Source organism: Taudactylus pleione, unplaced genomic scaffold (assembly GCF_031769625.1).
Source record: "Taudactylus pleione unplaced genomic scaffold, aTauple2 ptg000390l, whole genome shotgun sequence".
In the NCBI taxonomy this organism is placed as follows: domain Eukaryota; kingdom Metazoa; phylum Chordata; class Amphibia; order Anura; family Myobatrachidae; genus Taudactylus; species Taudactylus pleione.
In genome coordinates, this window is record NW_028284791.1 from 594,623 (window position 1) to 608,751 (window position 14,129).

At 52.0% G+C, this 14,129-nt stretch overlaps 1 protein-coding gene across 2 annotated transcripts in view; it reads right to left on the reverse strand.

Annotated features, from left to right (window-relative positions):
• Positions 1-14,129, reverse strand: part of C2CD3 (C2 domain containing 3 centriole elongation regulator) — a 96,526-nt gene that overhangs the window by 67,550 nt on the left and 14,847 nt on the right. For both annotated transcript variants that reach the window (XM_088445841.1, XM_088445840.1), the window contains 4 exons: positions 7,983-8,091; positions 7,733-7,891; positions 417-561; positions 105-265 (listed from right to left, as the gene is read on the reverse strand). In XM_088445841.1, coding sequence (XP_088301967.1) covers positions 105-265; positions 417-561; positions 7,733-7,891; positions 7,983-8,091 — 574 coding nt within the window. The remainder of the gene's footprint in view (positions 1-104; positions 266-416; positions 562-7,732; positions 7,892-7,982; positions 8,092-14,129) is intronic.

Below are 14,129 nucleotides of genomic sequence, written 5' to 3' on the forward strand. Positions count from 1 at the left end.
GCTGATTATGGTTCCTACATTTGAACCACTGGGGACGGTTGCTTGTAAGGCCGTTGGGCCAGAATCCTGAGCTGGACAAGAGGACATGTAATAACAGCACTTACCCCGAGACTAGTAACGATGTCTCAGGGGGAGCCGCTTTACGTGGAGACTCCCCCATTTGCCGTCCTTCATTCCGGACTGCTTTATTTTCGCCTTTATTCCTTTGAGATTTAGCGCGATCATCTTCATCGCTCATGTAATCACTGGTGCTGCCGTCTGATTTCTGCGCACAAATGCCCACCGCCAAAAAAATAAATAAAAAAATAAATAGACAAACATGTTAGAAGAGGTCCTTGGAGAACCCTCAGTTGTACTTTATAAAAGCAAACTCAGAGTTTATAGAACATAAAACCTGTTTGATTCCGAGCCCTTACAGGTGCCGTATAGAAGAGGTTCTCCAGCAGGCTCTGGTCATAGTGTGGATCATTCAGTTCACTCTCATTGTAGAAGTCGCTTCCTGCTATGGATTCTGGTGGTGATCCCGTCCCATCCCAGTACTGGCCATGAGATAGAGGAGAGCTGAGAGAGACACAACCAAAGCTGCAGCATTAGTGACTGGGGGAGGCGGAACAGGGTGCACAGCATTGGGAGATGACACACAAGGTATATACTGTATACACAGGTGGCAGGAGTGTGTGTCAGAAATTATGTTATATATACTGACGTACAGGGCGTAGTCATGTAATCAGATATTTATACAGGAACAATTTTTTGCCCAGGTAAGAAAAAAAAAACAGGATTTTGGTACTTACCGATAAATCCCTTTCTCCGATTCCACAGGGGACACTGGAGTTCAAGACAGTGGGGTATTGACGGTGGTAGAGCAGAGCCTGGCACTTTAAATAATTCTGAAGTGTGACTGGCTCCTCCCCCTCTATGCCCCATCAGCCCCAGTTTAAGAACTGAGCCCGAGAGGAGACGGTAGACAACAGGAAAATGAGGAGAAGGAGAAGACCACAGAACGGAACAATACCGACTGAAGAAGAACAGAGGAACCCACTGCAGGGAACACATGCAGTCACACAACTAGATAAGGACCCAACAAAACGGCAGGAACGCAGCGCTGGGTGGGCGTCCAGTGTCCCCTGTGGAATCGGAGAAAGGGATTTATCGGTAAGTACCAAAATCCTGTTTTCTCCTTCATCCACTAGGGGACACTGGAGTTCAAGACAGTGGGGACGTCCCAAAGCCAACCTCCCGGGTGGGAAGCGCGGAGAACTTGCCGACCTTTCGGCCAACTGAAACAGGGATAGCCCAAGACTGGAGGCATGTCGTAGAGCCAGGAGACAATCAGAGCTCCTTGCTGAACAGTCACAGACATTCCACAACTTACAGCGTAAATTCAATGGAATACGGCTAGAGAGAGTACCCGCAGATGAGAAGCATCAGAACACCATAAGCTCAGCCAAAAACAGACCAAGCAAGACCGCTGGGAGCAGAAAAACCCCAACTAGAATCCATAGAACGGCAGTAACAGGAGAACAAAACTCGAGAAAACCGTACCAGCGACAACTACAGGAAGCTGCAACAGTCTCAGACAGCAGAATCCCAGCACTGCGAGACATCATATAGATAAAAGTATAATGAGACCAATATACAGAGACAGAGCTGAACCTGTCCACAGACTCCTAACAAAGCAAACAAGGAGGCAAGAGTCACGACTTAACAGTCGCCCTGAACCATTCTCGAGGTCCAACAACTAAAGGGTTGGTAACCAGTGGAAGGATAGACCATAGAAGTTGTCAACGAGTGGAGATCCCACTGGGCATGAGGCAGAGGGGGATACGAGAGGATTGAGACTACAATTCCCTCCAGTGGGTCAGACGGCAGTAGCACCCATCCTGTCAAACAGCAGACAACTTCCTACATGATGGTAGAGTGTAATCAGTACCAACTACTGGCCTGAACACCCAGGATACCCTTAGCAGAAAAAGAGCACGGATGCCACCTCCACCCAGGGAGAGCTACCAATATAGGGAAGTATCCCATCCGCAAGGCTAAAGCACTAGGACAACTATGAAGGTACCATTGAGGTACCTGTCAGTGAGATGAAGTTATCAACAGATACTGAGCAGGAAACAAACCAGGCCTCCTGTATGGAACATAGAGATGTACTTCAGTCCATAACCCCAACAGATTCCAGTAGAATAGGGTCACAAATCTCAATGTTGCAATTATGCACCCACACACCAGGAAAGCTCTAAAGTGTACAGCCAACTGATTTAAAAGAACTGAAGGCTGCTAGGACAGCAGCTAGGGTGCGTAAGAGAGAACAACAGCTATGTCAGGATGCATGAAAAAGAAAGCATCTTCCGAGGCATTAGTGGGGTAAGCCCGCTTACCTGTGAGCGACCAGAAGCCCTCTGGACGCTATGTAGGATGTCACTGACCTTATTCATCTCACAGCAAACCACCACGTCAGGTACAGAGAGTAACCTCAGTGGGCAAAGATCAATGCTCTACAGCACGGACTTCAGTCTGGAGATGCTGCAGAAGAAAATACTGTAGAAACTAGCAAATTGTTAACGGAGACAAGAAGGCCGTACAACAGGACGCTATACCTGAGCCTATTCCATTAGGGATATGTATCCATATAGAGATTACACATACCCCAAAAACGGTCTGCTAGTGTATCCTTGCATTAACACTTATAATGGTGAATTGTGTATTACGCCCACAATCTGATACAACCCAGGCCAGACCCTGCCTATATCGGCGGGTGGCCCTAGGCCTCATGTAAATTAACTAAATAAGCCATGAGGATGGAATAGATCCTGGATTCTCTATGTACTGATAGGAAATGTACCCAAGGGACCTTCAGATACCTATTTTATTGAGATATGCGACAAGACAATAAGGTACCAGAATCGATACTGGGAAAGGTACCTGTACATAGACATAGAATGCGTTAATTATCCCAAGTAAAGAAGAGATATATCTGTAGTGATAACGCCAGTCAGGGCCAAAAACAGATTTCTCCAATTATTAGGAAAATTCATACAAGGAATGGGAATATATCAGTATATATACACATACACAGTCACACACATAAACATAGCTGCATGAAAAGGCATACCGACATAGTAAGTCACTTGTCAAACTCCTGCACCAGGAGATCAGCACGCACACACACATACACATATATACACACATATATATATATATATATATATATATATATATACACACACACACACACATACACATATCCCGCAACAGGAGATCAGCATGCTATATCTATATATACACACATTGCATTCCTAGTGTCTTACAAGTTTGTTACTAAGTGCACCCTAGAGTGTAGTTGTAATTAATAGGTCCCCCGAAGTGGACGCCGTAGATATAGACTAACGGAAACAGGACTATAACCCGAGGCGGGTGTAAGTACATATCCTTATATACATGTGTGGACATACAGGAAGGCCCCAGGACATGTATAGAGTCCATACTAAAAGCAATGCCATAGGAGTCTGTGACTATCCTATGTAAGCTGCAGAACATGACTCTAATCTATAGAGCCACCATATAATATGTATGGATATAACCGACAGCTTCTGGTAAACCCTGGCAGCTTTCCAGACGTGGAATAATATGTATCTTAATGAATGTGGAAGTATAGGCATACCTACACATATCCATAATTATATACATATACACACACCACCCAATCCCTAGGGAGAGATGGTGTAAAGCGGAGTTATAGAACAAACTACCAGATCAGGAGAGTCCAGCCTCCCATCGCAGCATCCTCTTTAAATATGCTAGGTATCAGACATAAAACTGAGAAGAACATATCCTACCCCTGCTTTAATGTTAAGGATAAGAAGCAATATATATATATATATATATATATATATATATATATATATATATATATGTATATATACATATATATATATACACACACACATACATACACATATATACACACACACACATAACACATACATAAATCCCTACATGCCTACGCGTACCTACATACAAGATTAGTAGGTGACGATATAATTTGAAAAATATAACATGGGCAATAGTTAGAAGGAACTGAGCCCCAGGTCTTAACGCCGGGTTTAGTATAAAATACAAGTATATACATACATGTGGCTTACCTCCACACAGGGAGACTGCTCATGTGCCGCGCGTGGCCGTCATTCTGCTACAGCGTTGGGGCAGGAAATGTTAGCAACGTACTATCCCAGACTGATTGCGATCCTGGGACTCTTCCGTTACCGGTGTACTCGCAGCAATGCCAACCACTACAACGGCCATACGTTACTTCTTGTGTGTGCTGCCGAAGGGAAGCAGCAGCCAGAACAGTGGCCCCGACTATGCATACTATACACATTTAGGCAGAGTGATCTCTGGCAGCTATAGATGCAAGAAACACACTGCATTATTCTGTTACACATCAACCATATTTGCCCCAGATGTTCAATGTAATAAGCCTGCCGCACCTGGTATACCCAGGCGGTCTCCCATCCAAGTACTAACCAGGCCTGGCGCTGCTTAGCGTCCAAGATCAGACGAGATCGGGCGTGTGGCCGTAGGCGCTGATAGATATGTGGTGGGCAAAGTGGCATGGACACAACCTCTATATTAGGCTGTGGCATGTTCCTCCCTGTGCTTCAGGGTGCCTGGGACCCGGACACTCTCTATAATAGTGGCGGCGGGTCCCTTTTTGTTATATATATATATAATATTAAACCAGTACACTGCCCAGTTCCGTAGGGGAACTACCTGCAATATAACAGAGATGAGGCAGAGCCAGAATCTATATAAGGACTGCAGGTTAAAGTACAAACTCCACAGTTGTGCCGTTAAACCTAATAAGACCAGGTGCTGTAGGTTTAAGTAAAGAAAAAAATAACAGTAGAGGCGCATATGCAAGCACAGGGAGAATATACAAACTCCAAACAGCTAGGGCCGTACTGGGAATAAAACCCACAAGCCTGTTAAGGGTTGCACCCCCCACACAACTCCAGAGTGAGGATGCAGGAGATGCTGGCAATAAGCCCCGGCTCCTTTTAAGGCAGGTGCATATGCTAATAATACTCGCTGGAGTATGGCGGCATCTGTGCACGCCAGCATGGACTAGACTCTGCCCCTACTATAAATAAGCGGGCGGGGCGCAAACAATGTATAGTAGGCATAATGAGAGTGGGGGAGCGGGAATGAAATAGACAGCGCCGGTGCAATCTTCATACAAGCACCGGCGCCGCAACCCGCAGCCGAGAGCTCTGTGAATAACAGCCTCGCTCTCCGGCGGCTGTGTGCAGAAGCCAGCGCCAGTGCTTCTACAAGCACCAGCGCGGCAGGGAACAGCCGCGCTGAGCAGCTCCCTAAGCCCCGCCATACGGCCAATTGGTGCGCAATGTAGACTGCCTTTTGGGAGTAGCAGGGCGCGGCAGGCTCCCTCCCTGTGGGGATAGAGCAGAGGGAGGATTCGGCTCTCGTGAGAGCAGCAAACAGAGCGCTGTCAGGCTCTATTAAGTCAGACAGCGCTCAGTCGTGCAGGGATTCAGGCATGCTGCTAGGCAGCAACGTTACAGACTGTCTGAACAGTCTCCCTGTACATGTATCCGCACTCTATGCGCGGTAGCTCCGCCCCTTGTAATAACGCTAGCGGCGTTATAACAGGATTCCAGGAGGGGATATACTACAGTATAAACCACATGAGCCTGGGAGGGGGCGGAGGGGCCGCAGATTAAACTCCGTTCCCCATAAGAGGAACAGTGCTATACTTACCACTGCTGGCATCAGGGCTGCGGCTAGGCATTCGGAAGCACGGACACAGTCTCTATATTAAGCTGTGGCATTTCCTCCCTGAGCTACTGCCAGGGTGCCTGGGACTCCGACACGCACTCTTTTTTAGTGGTGGCGGGTCACCTGATGCCTCCATGTAGCAGGCTGACAGACGCAGTACTCTGTCAGCATGTCCTCAATGCTTTGTGAAAGCTAGAAATTAAAATAAAGTTGAAAATAAAAAAATAAAAATACTAAGAGTGGGCTGGAGCTCAGCCCTATGTGACCGGCTCTCTCGGGCACATTCTAAAAACTGGGGCTGATGGGGTATAGAGGGGGAGGAGCCAGTCACACTTCAGAATTATTTAAAGTGCCAGGCTCTGCTCTACCACCGTCTATACCCCACTGTCTTGAACTCCAGTGTCCCCTAGTGGATGAAGGAGAAAATATATGGAGAATCAACAATACACAAACCTAGAACACCTGCAGAATTATAGAGACGATGGGACATCTGACAGCCCAGAGACACTAAAGAGTAGGACACTTAGTGAGGTACAAGACCATCCTGACCAGGGACAGTGCAAAGTCTGCAGCACAAATTACTTATTCAATAAATTAATACGTGCTAGGTGGATCATCCTATGTAAAACCCCCTCCCAAATAAATATTAAGCTGCAATCCAGTATTCATATTCTTCAATGAGTCCCACGAAACAGTGATGGGAGCAGGCCAAGCAGCGGCGGGAGTGAGCCGGGAGCAGGCCAAGCAGCGGCGGGAGTGAGCCGGGAGCAGGCCAAGCAGCGGCGGGAGTGAGCCGGGAGCAGGCCAAGCAGCGGCGGGAGTGAGCCGGGAGCAGGCCAAGCAGCGGCGGGAGTGAGCCGGGAGCAGGCCAAGCAGCTGCGGGAGTGAGCCGGGAGCAGGCCAAGCAGCTGCGGGAGTGAGCCGGGAGCAGGCCAAGCAGCTGCGGGAGTGAGCCGGGAGCAGGCCAAGCAGCTGCGGGAGTGAGCCGGGAGCAGGCCAAGCAGCTGCGGGAGTGAGCCGGGAGCAGGCCAAGCAGCTGCGGGAGTGAGCCGGGAGCAGGCCAAGCAGCTGCGGGAGTGAGCAGGCTAAGCAGCTGCAGGAGTGAGCAGGCTAAGCAGCTGCAGGAGTGAGCAGGCTAAGCAGCTGCAGGAGTGAGCAGGGAGCAGGTTAAGCAGCTGCGGGAGTGAGCAGGCTAAGCAGCTGTGGGAGTGAGCAGGCTAAGCAGCTGCAGGAGTGAGCAGGGAGCAGGTTAAGCAGCTGCGGGAGTGAGCAGGCTAAGCAGCTGCGGGAGTGAGCAGGGAGCAGGTTAAGCAGCTGCGGGAGTGAGCAGGCTAAGCAGCTGCAGGAGTGAGCAGGTTAAGCAGCTGCGGGAGTGAGCAGGCTAAGCAGCTGCGGGAGTGAGCAGGGAGCAGGTTAAGCAGCTGCGGGAGCGAGCAGGGAGCAGGTTAAGCAGCTGCGGGAGTGAGCAGGCTAAGCAGCTGCAGGAGTGAGCAGGGAGCAGGTTAAGCAGCTGCGGGAGTGAGCAGGCTAAGCAGCTGCGGGAGTGAGCAGGGAGCAGGTTAAGCAGCTGCGGGAGTGAGCAGGCTAAGCAGTTGCGGGAGTGAGCAGGGAGCAGGTCAAGCAGCTGCGGGAGTGAGCAGGCTAAGCAGCTGCGGGAGTGAGCAGGGAGCAGGTTAAGCAGCTGCGGGAGTGAGCAGGCTAAGCAGCTGCGGGAGTGAGCAGGGAGCAGGTTATGCAGCTGCGGGAGTGAGCAGGCCAAGCAGCTGCGGGAGTGAGCAGGCTAAGCAGCTGCGGGAGTGAGCAGGAGCAGGCAGGAAGTTAGGGGACGTGCTGGCGACTCTGATGGCTGGTAAAGGATTATGGGACATAATGGGACATGGGTTTGGCATAGTTGTCTTTGCCAGTGATATCCATAGGTTTAGACACCTACCTGCCCAGTAGCAGCTCAATAGCCCTGTCCTCATGTGAAATATCTAACTCGGGAAGCGCCTGGTCTGCCGGCTGCAGAATCACATCTCTACTTAGCACAGATTTATGGACATTGAGGAGGTTTTGGTGAACACGAGATGAAAGGATCTCTGGAGAAGCCCTGCAATAAAACAAATAAGTATATAAATAACAATGTAACTGAGCATAGTACTGAAGTGAAATGTTTCTATGTGCCCTTATAGTGCAGTCACCTGACAGCGTGTGAAGTGTAATCTCTATTATCCAGGTCCGTGTGAGGATCCAGCCGCAGAGCAGATTCGGCTATGGCGTCTCTTAGTCGATTTCCTTGGTGTAAGAGAACTGAAAAAATATGAGATATGGTAAGAACTTACCCTTGTTATCTCTATTTCTACGAAGTCCATAGGGTTCCACAGGATACCTTGGGTATAGGTGTGACGTCAGTCGCAGGGCACCAAAGAGTTAAGCTTTCAGCCTCCCAGGATGCACTAGGTCCCCCTCCTATACCCCGCCCCCGGGCCAAGGCACCTCAGTTAGTTACCAAGCCATAGGCCGGAGGAGGAGAAGGAAGAGAGAGAACAAAGATCTGGACACATACAAGAATCACATTCTCACCAGAGGGAGACGGAAAACCGGTGACCAGAGCAAAGCCCATCTGCAGCACAGGTGCGACAGGGCGGGAGTCCTGTGGAACCCTATGGACTTCGTAGAAATAGAGATAACAAGGGTAAGTTCTTACCATATCTCATATTTTCTACTTCAGGGTCCATAGGGTATCCACAGGATACCTTAGGGATGTCCCAAAGCAGTATCCTTTAAGGGTGGGGACGCTCCTGTGCAGAAAGGAGAATCCGCCGCCCGAAGGAAGCATCCTGAGAGGCGAAGGTGTCAAACCTGTAATACCTCACGAAGGTATGGACAGAAGACCACGTAGCAGCCTTGCAGATCTGAACTGCCAAGGCACCACGTCGAGCTGCCCACGAAGGACCCACAGACCTAGTGGAATGAGCCTTCAGAGAAGGAGGGACCGGTAGGCCTTCATGAAGATAAGCTTCAGAAATAGCCATACGGATCCAGGCTGCCAAAGTTTGCTTTGAAGCAGGCCAACCCTTTTTACGGAAGCCATAGAGGACAAACAAAGCGTCCGACTTCCTAAACGAAGAAGTGCGGTCAACATAAGTCCTTAAGGCCCGCACAACATCCAAAGAGGCCTCACCCACGGAAAGACCCGGTGAGTTAAAGGCCGGAACAACTATTTCCTCGTTAACATGAAACTGGGAAACAACTTTGGGAAGAAACTCGGGCCGAGTGCGGAGCACTGCCCTGTTCCCATGAAAAACCAAGAAAGGGGGTCTACAAGAAAGAGCCCCTAACTCAGAAACACGTCTGGCCGAAGCAATGGCCAGAAGGAAAACAGTCTTAGCTGTTAGCCATTTAATATTCACTGAGCCCAGTGGTTCAAACGGCGGTCCTTGGAGAGCCCTCAGGACCACAGCCAAATCCCAAGGCGCCACAGGTGGAACAAAGGGCGGCTGAATACGGAGAACACCTTGCATAAAGGTGCGCACATCCGGGATTGTAGCAATCCTACGGTGAAACCAGACAGATAGGGCCGAAACCTGTACCTTCAAAGAAGCAAGGCGAAGCCCATGATCTAGTCCCGCTTGCAGGATGGCGAGAATCCGAGACAGACGAAACTCCCGCGGTGCATAACCTCTCGGTCGACACCACTGGAAGAACGTATGCCACACGCGATGGTATATCCTCGCGGAAGACTGTTTCCGAGCTGGTAACATGGTACGCACCACAGAGCTGGAAAACCCCCGGGACCTCAGCATGGCCGTCTCAACAGCCACGCCGTCAAAGACAGCCGAGTCAGGTCCGGGTGAAGACAAGGACCCTGAGACAGAAGGTCCGGTCGTAGCGGCAACCGCAGAGGACTGTCCACGGACAGACCCTGAAGGTCTGAGAACCAGTGCCGTCTGGGCCACGCGGGAGCTATCAACAGGAGCGTCCCTCCTTCCTGTTTGAATTTCCGGATTACCCGTGGAAGAAGGGAGACCGGAGGGAACAGGTATGCGAACCTGAACGTCCACCGGACGGACAGAGCATCCACCAGAGACGCCCCTTCGTCTCTTGTGCGAGACCCGTACACCGGCAACTTGTTGTTGTGCCGGGACGCCATGAGGTCGATTTCTGGAAGACCCCACCGGTCCACCAGTAGTTGAAAAACGTCCGGGTGCAGGGACCATTCCCCTGGATGAACGTCCTGGCGACTTAGAAAGTCCGCCTCCCAATTTAGCGGAAGATTGCGCTCCGCCCAAACCAGGATCCGAGAGACCTCTACGAGAGCCGCCCGACTGCGAGTTCCTCCTTGCCTGTTTATGTAGGCCACGGTGGTAGCGTTGTCCGACTGGACCTGCACCGGGTGACCCTGGAGAAACCGCTGTGCCTGCAGGAGAGCATTGAAGACCGCACGGAGTTCCAAGATATTTATTGGAAGCTCCGCTTCTGTCGGCGTCCACCTGCCCTGGAACAAGTGTGGACCCGAAACTGCTCCCCAGCCCCGAAGACTGGCGTCCGTTGTCAACAGGACCCAATTTGGAACCCAGAACGGACGTCCCTTGTTGAGGTGGGTCGTCTTTAACCACCACGCAAGGGACAGGCGAACCTCCGGGGTGAGCACAATCGTCTGGAACTTCAGAGACTGAGGCAGCCCGTTCCACTTGGACAGGTGCTGCAGAGGTCTGGAGTGAAACTGGGCGTATTCCACCATGTCAAACACCGACACCATGGAGCCCAGTAACCTCATCGCCGAGTGTAAGGACACCCGGCGGCTGTGCAGACAACTGCGCACCCTTGACTGTAAAGCAGAGATCTTGTCCTCCGTCACGAAGATCCTTTGCTGTCCCGAGTCCAATAAGGCTCCAAGATGCAGAATCCTCCAAGACGGGATTAGAGTGGACTTCTGCCAGTTGATTAGCCAGCCGTGCTGTTGCAGCAGTGCAATGGTCAGGTCCAAGTGGTGTAACAGGAGCTCTGGAGATCCTGCCACCAATAACAAGTCGTCCAAGTACGGCAACATGCGGACTCCCTGCAGCCGCAGAGAAGCCGCCATGACCGCCATCACCTTGGTGAAAACACGAGGTGCTGTCGCCAGGCCAAAAGGTAACGCCCAAAACTGGAAGTGGTCGCTGCGGATTGCAAACCGAAGGAACTCTTGATGGCGCAAAAGAATAGAGACATGCAGGTAAGCGTCCTGTATGTCCAATGACACCATGTAGTCCCCAGGTTCCAGCGCCAGAATGATGGACCGTAGGGTCTCCATCCGAAACTTCGGGACCCGCAAAGACTTGTTGAGTGCTTTGAGGTTGAGAATCGGACGATATGACCCATTGGGTTTCTGTACCAAAAATAGATTTGAATAGAAACCCTGGCCCCTCTGGGAGAATGGAACAGACACTATAACTCCAGCCTGGAGCATAGTGTGCAATACCTTCCGCAGCTCCGTAGCCTTGTTCCGGTCTGATGGTAGACCCGTGGTGAAGAATCGAGCCGGGGGTCTGTGCCGGAAGGAGAGGGCGTACCCGTGGGAGACCACCTCCAGAACCCAAGTGTCTGTCGTAGTAAACGACCACCACCGGGAGAACTGCAGCAGGCGGCCTCCCACCCTGGGATCCCCCAAGGGGAGACCCGGACCGTCAGGCCGCAGGCTTGTCATCTGGCTTGGGGGCCGGACGTCTGGTACTCCATGCCTGTTTCCGGGGCTTGACCGATTTCTTAGGGCCAGCCTGTCGAGGAAACGACTGTGGTTTGGGCCTGCCCTGGGCCCTAGATGACCGAAAGGACGATGGTCCAGAACCAGAAGGAGCAGCGGCCGACGGGAGACAAGCAGATTTGGCTGCCGCCAGCGTGGCCACAATCTTATCCAGATCCGGACCGAAGAGAACTTCTCCGGTAAACGGCAACGCTTCCAGACCTTTCTTGGAATCTGCGTCCGCCTTCCAGGATCGCAGCCACAAGGTGCGACGAGCAGCTACCGCTGCTGAAGAAATTCTAGACACCAGAGTACTAATGTCTAGAGCCGCCTCGTTGATGTAGGTGGCCGAATCACGGAGATTGCCAATCAACTCCGCCTGTTCGGCCGGACAGTCGGATTCAAAAGAAGCCTCTAATGAATCCGCCCAGCGCTCCATCGCTCTGGCAACCCAGCAAATGGCCATAGCCGGCCGTGCTGCCCCCCCTGCAAGGGAATAAGCGGACTTCAGGCAGATTTCTACCTTGCGGTCCGTAGCATCCTTAAGGGAGGACATGGATGGCATCGGCAATGTGGCACTACGGACAAGACGGGTCACGTGAGAATCCACCTGTGGAGGGGATTCCCACTTAGCAAAATAATTATCCGCGAACGGATAAGCCACCGCCAGGCGTCTCTGCGGCTGGTATCTTTTGCCAGGTTGTTTCCACGCCTCCTCTAAATGGTCCACCAACTGACCCGAAAGAGGAAAGACTGTGGCATCGCCCTTCACATCTTTGAAAAAGGCATACTTAGATTTAGCCGCTGGGGGAACTTCGTCCTCAATCACCAAGGCTGTGCGGACCGCCCGAATAAGTCCAGGAATATATACTTTGGACTTAGCATCAGCGTCCTTAGTATGGAGAGGTTCCTGATCGTAAGGATCCAGAATCTCCCCATCATCAGACGTCCCCTCGTCATCCTCATAAGGAGCCGACAGAGACGCCACCGTCCTTTTATGAGGCCGCATCACAGACTCCCCTTGCAACACATCCGACAAGTGCTGTACAGAACTCGTCAGGGAGTTAACCCATGCTGGCTCCTGAGAACCCGGGAGCGGGGAAATAGGGAGACTGTGGGGTACCACCAATTGTCGTGGGAACCCCTGCATGGGTGACGACACTACAGACTGCTGGGACAAACCCATCGGAGTAAACGCGGGCTGCGGAGCTAACTGGCCCACTAAAGCTGTTAACGCCTGAGCGAAACAAGCCCAGGGCGGCTCCTGTACCGGTGCTGTAACCGTAATAGGCCGCGCCATGGACAAACACTGCCGGCAAAGGCCCTCCGCGCTACCCTCCCCCTCCGCTAACGGTACTTTGCACGTGGTACACTGTAGCCGGAGGGGAAAATCACTTTCAGACATGATGGCACCACGTATGTGACCTCTCTCACCAATTAAGTATTAAATAGGCGAGAGACCACCCTGCACAGACACAGGGCCTGGTAGGACACAGCGCTGCATACACAGACCTGAGCCACAGCGGAGGAGAGGTATGCGGGGGGACCCAGACCACGATGCTTCCTTCCAGACTTCCAGCAGCGTTCACCATGCGTTGCAGAGAAGATGGCCGCCGAGGAGCAGAGAGAAGCTGGCCTGGGGGAGGAGCGCTGACACAGGACCAGTCAGCACAGTGCAGAGAGGGCTGTGTGCAGCGGGGGAGGCGCCGGCTGTGAGACAGGGAAGGCGCGCTCCCCTGGCATGCATTTAACCCCTGGGACGCCGCAGCGCTACCGCTCTGCTGCGGTCCGCTGTCCCAGGGGGTAGTGGAAAGCGCAGGTTCAGTACCTGGCTCCACGCTGCAGCCAGTCCCCAGGGAGCCCCCTGCCTGGGGATTTAGGACCATGTGACCAGCGGGGACCCACCGCGGGACCCCGCTGCTTACCTTTGTCCCCCTTGGATCCGGCCATGGTCCGGAACATCTGGGGTCACCGCTAGCTGTGACCCCAGATGCTCACCAGCATCCCCGGATCGGTACCGGCGTTCTGGTACCGGCGGGGGTGTAGGGAAGACAGCATGGACGTCAGGACTGACTGTCCATGCTGTACATCCAGATGTGCAGCCACAGCTGCACTGAAGAAAGCTTCAGGGGCTCTTCTAGCCCCCACTCCGACAGGTGCACCAGACGCCGGCCGGGCACCAAACTAAACTGAGGTGCCTTGGCCCGGGGGCGGGGTATAGGAGGGGGACCTAGTGCATCCTGGGAGGCTGAAAGCTTAACTCTTTGGTGCCCTGCAACTGACATCACACCTATACCCAAGGTATCCTGTGGATACCCTATGGACCCTGAAGTAGAAACACAAAGCCGCACACTTACTAATCTACGGTATACTGGTCTGTCTGCTTGTGAACAAGAAATAACGGATTGTGATAAACAAACAAACAAACAAACCCTTGTGTAACAAAACATGGGGTGAGGGCCCTGCTCACAAGAGCTTACATTCTAAAGGACAATGTGGAAGGAGAAGGTGAGGTAGGCTTCAGTAGAAAGGTGAGTTTTTAGGGCTGGATGACTGATCAGGGGAGGGCAGGTACTCCAGAGGACGGGAGCAGCACAGGAGAAGTCATGAAGGTGGGAGTGAC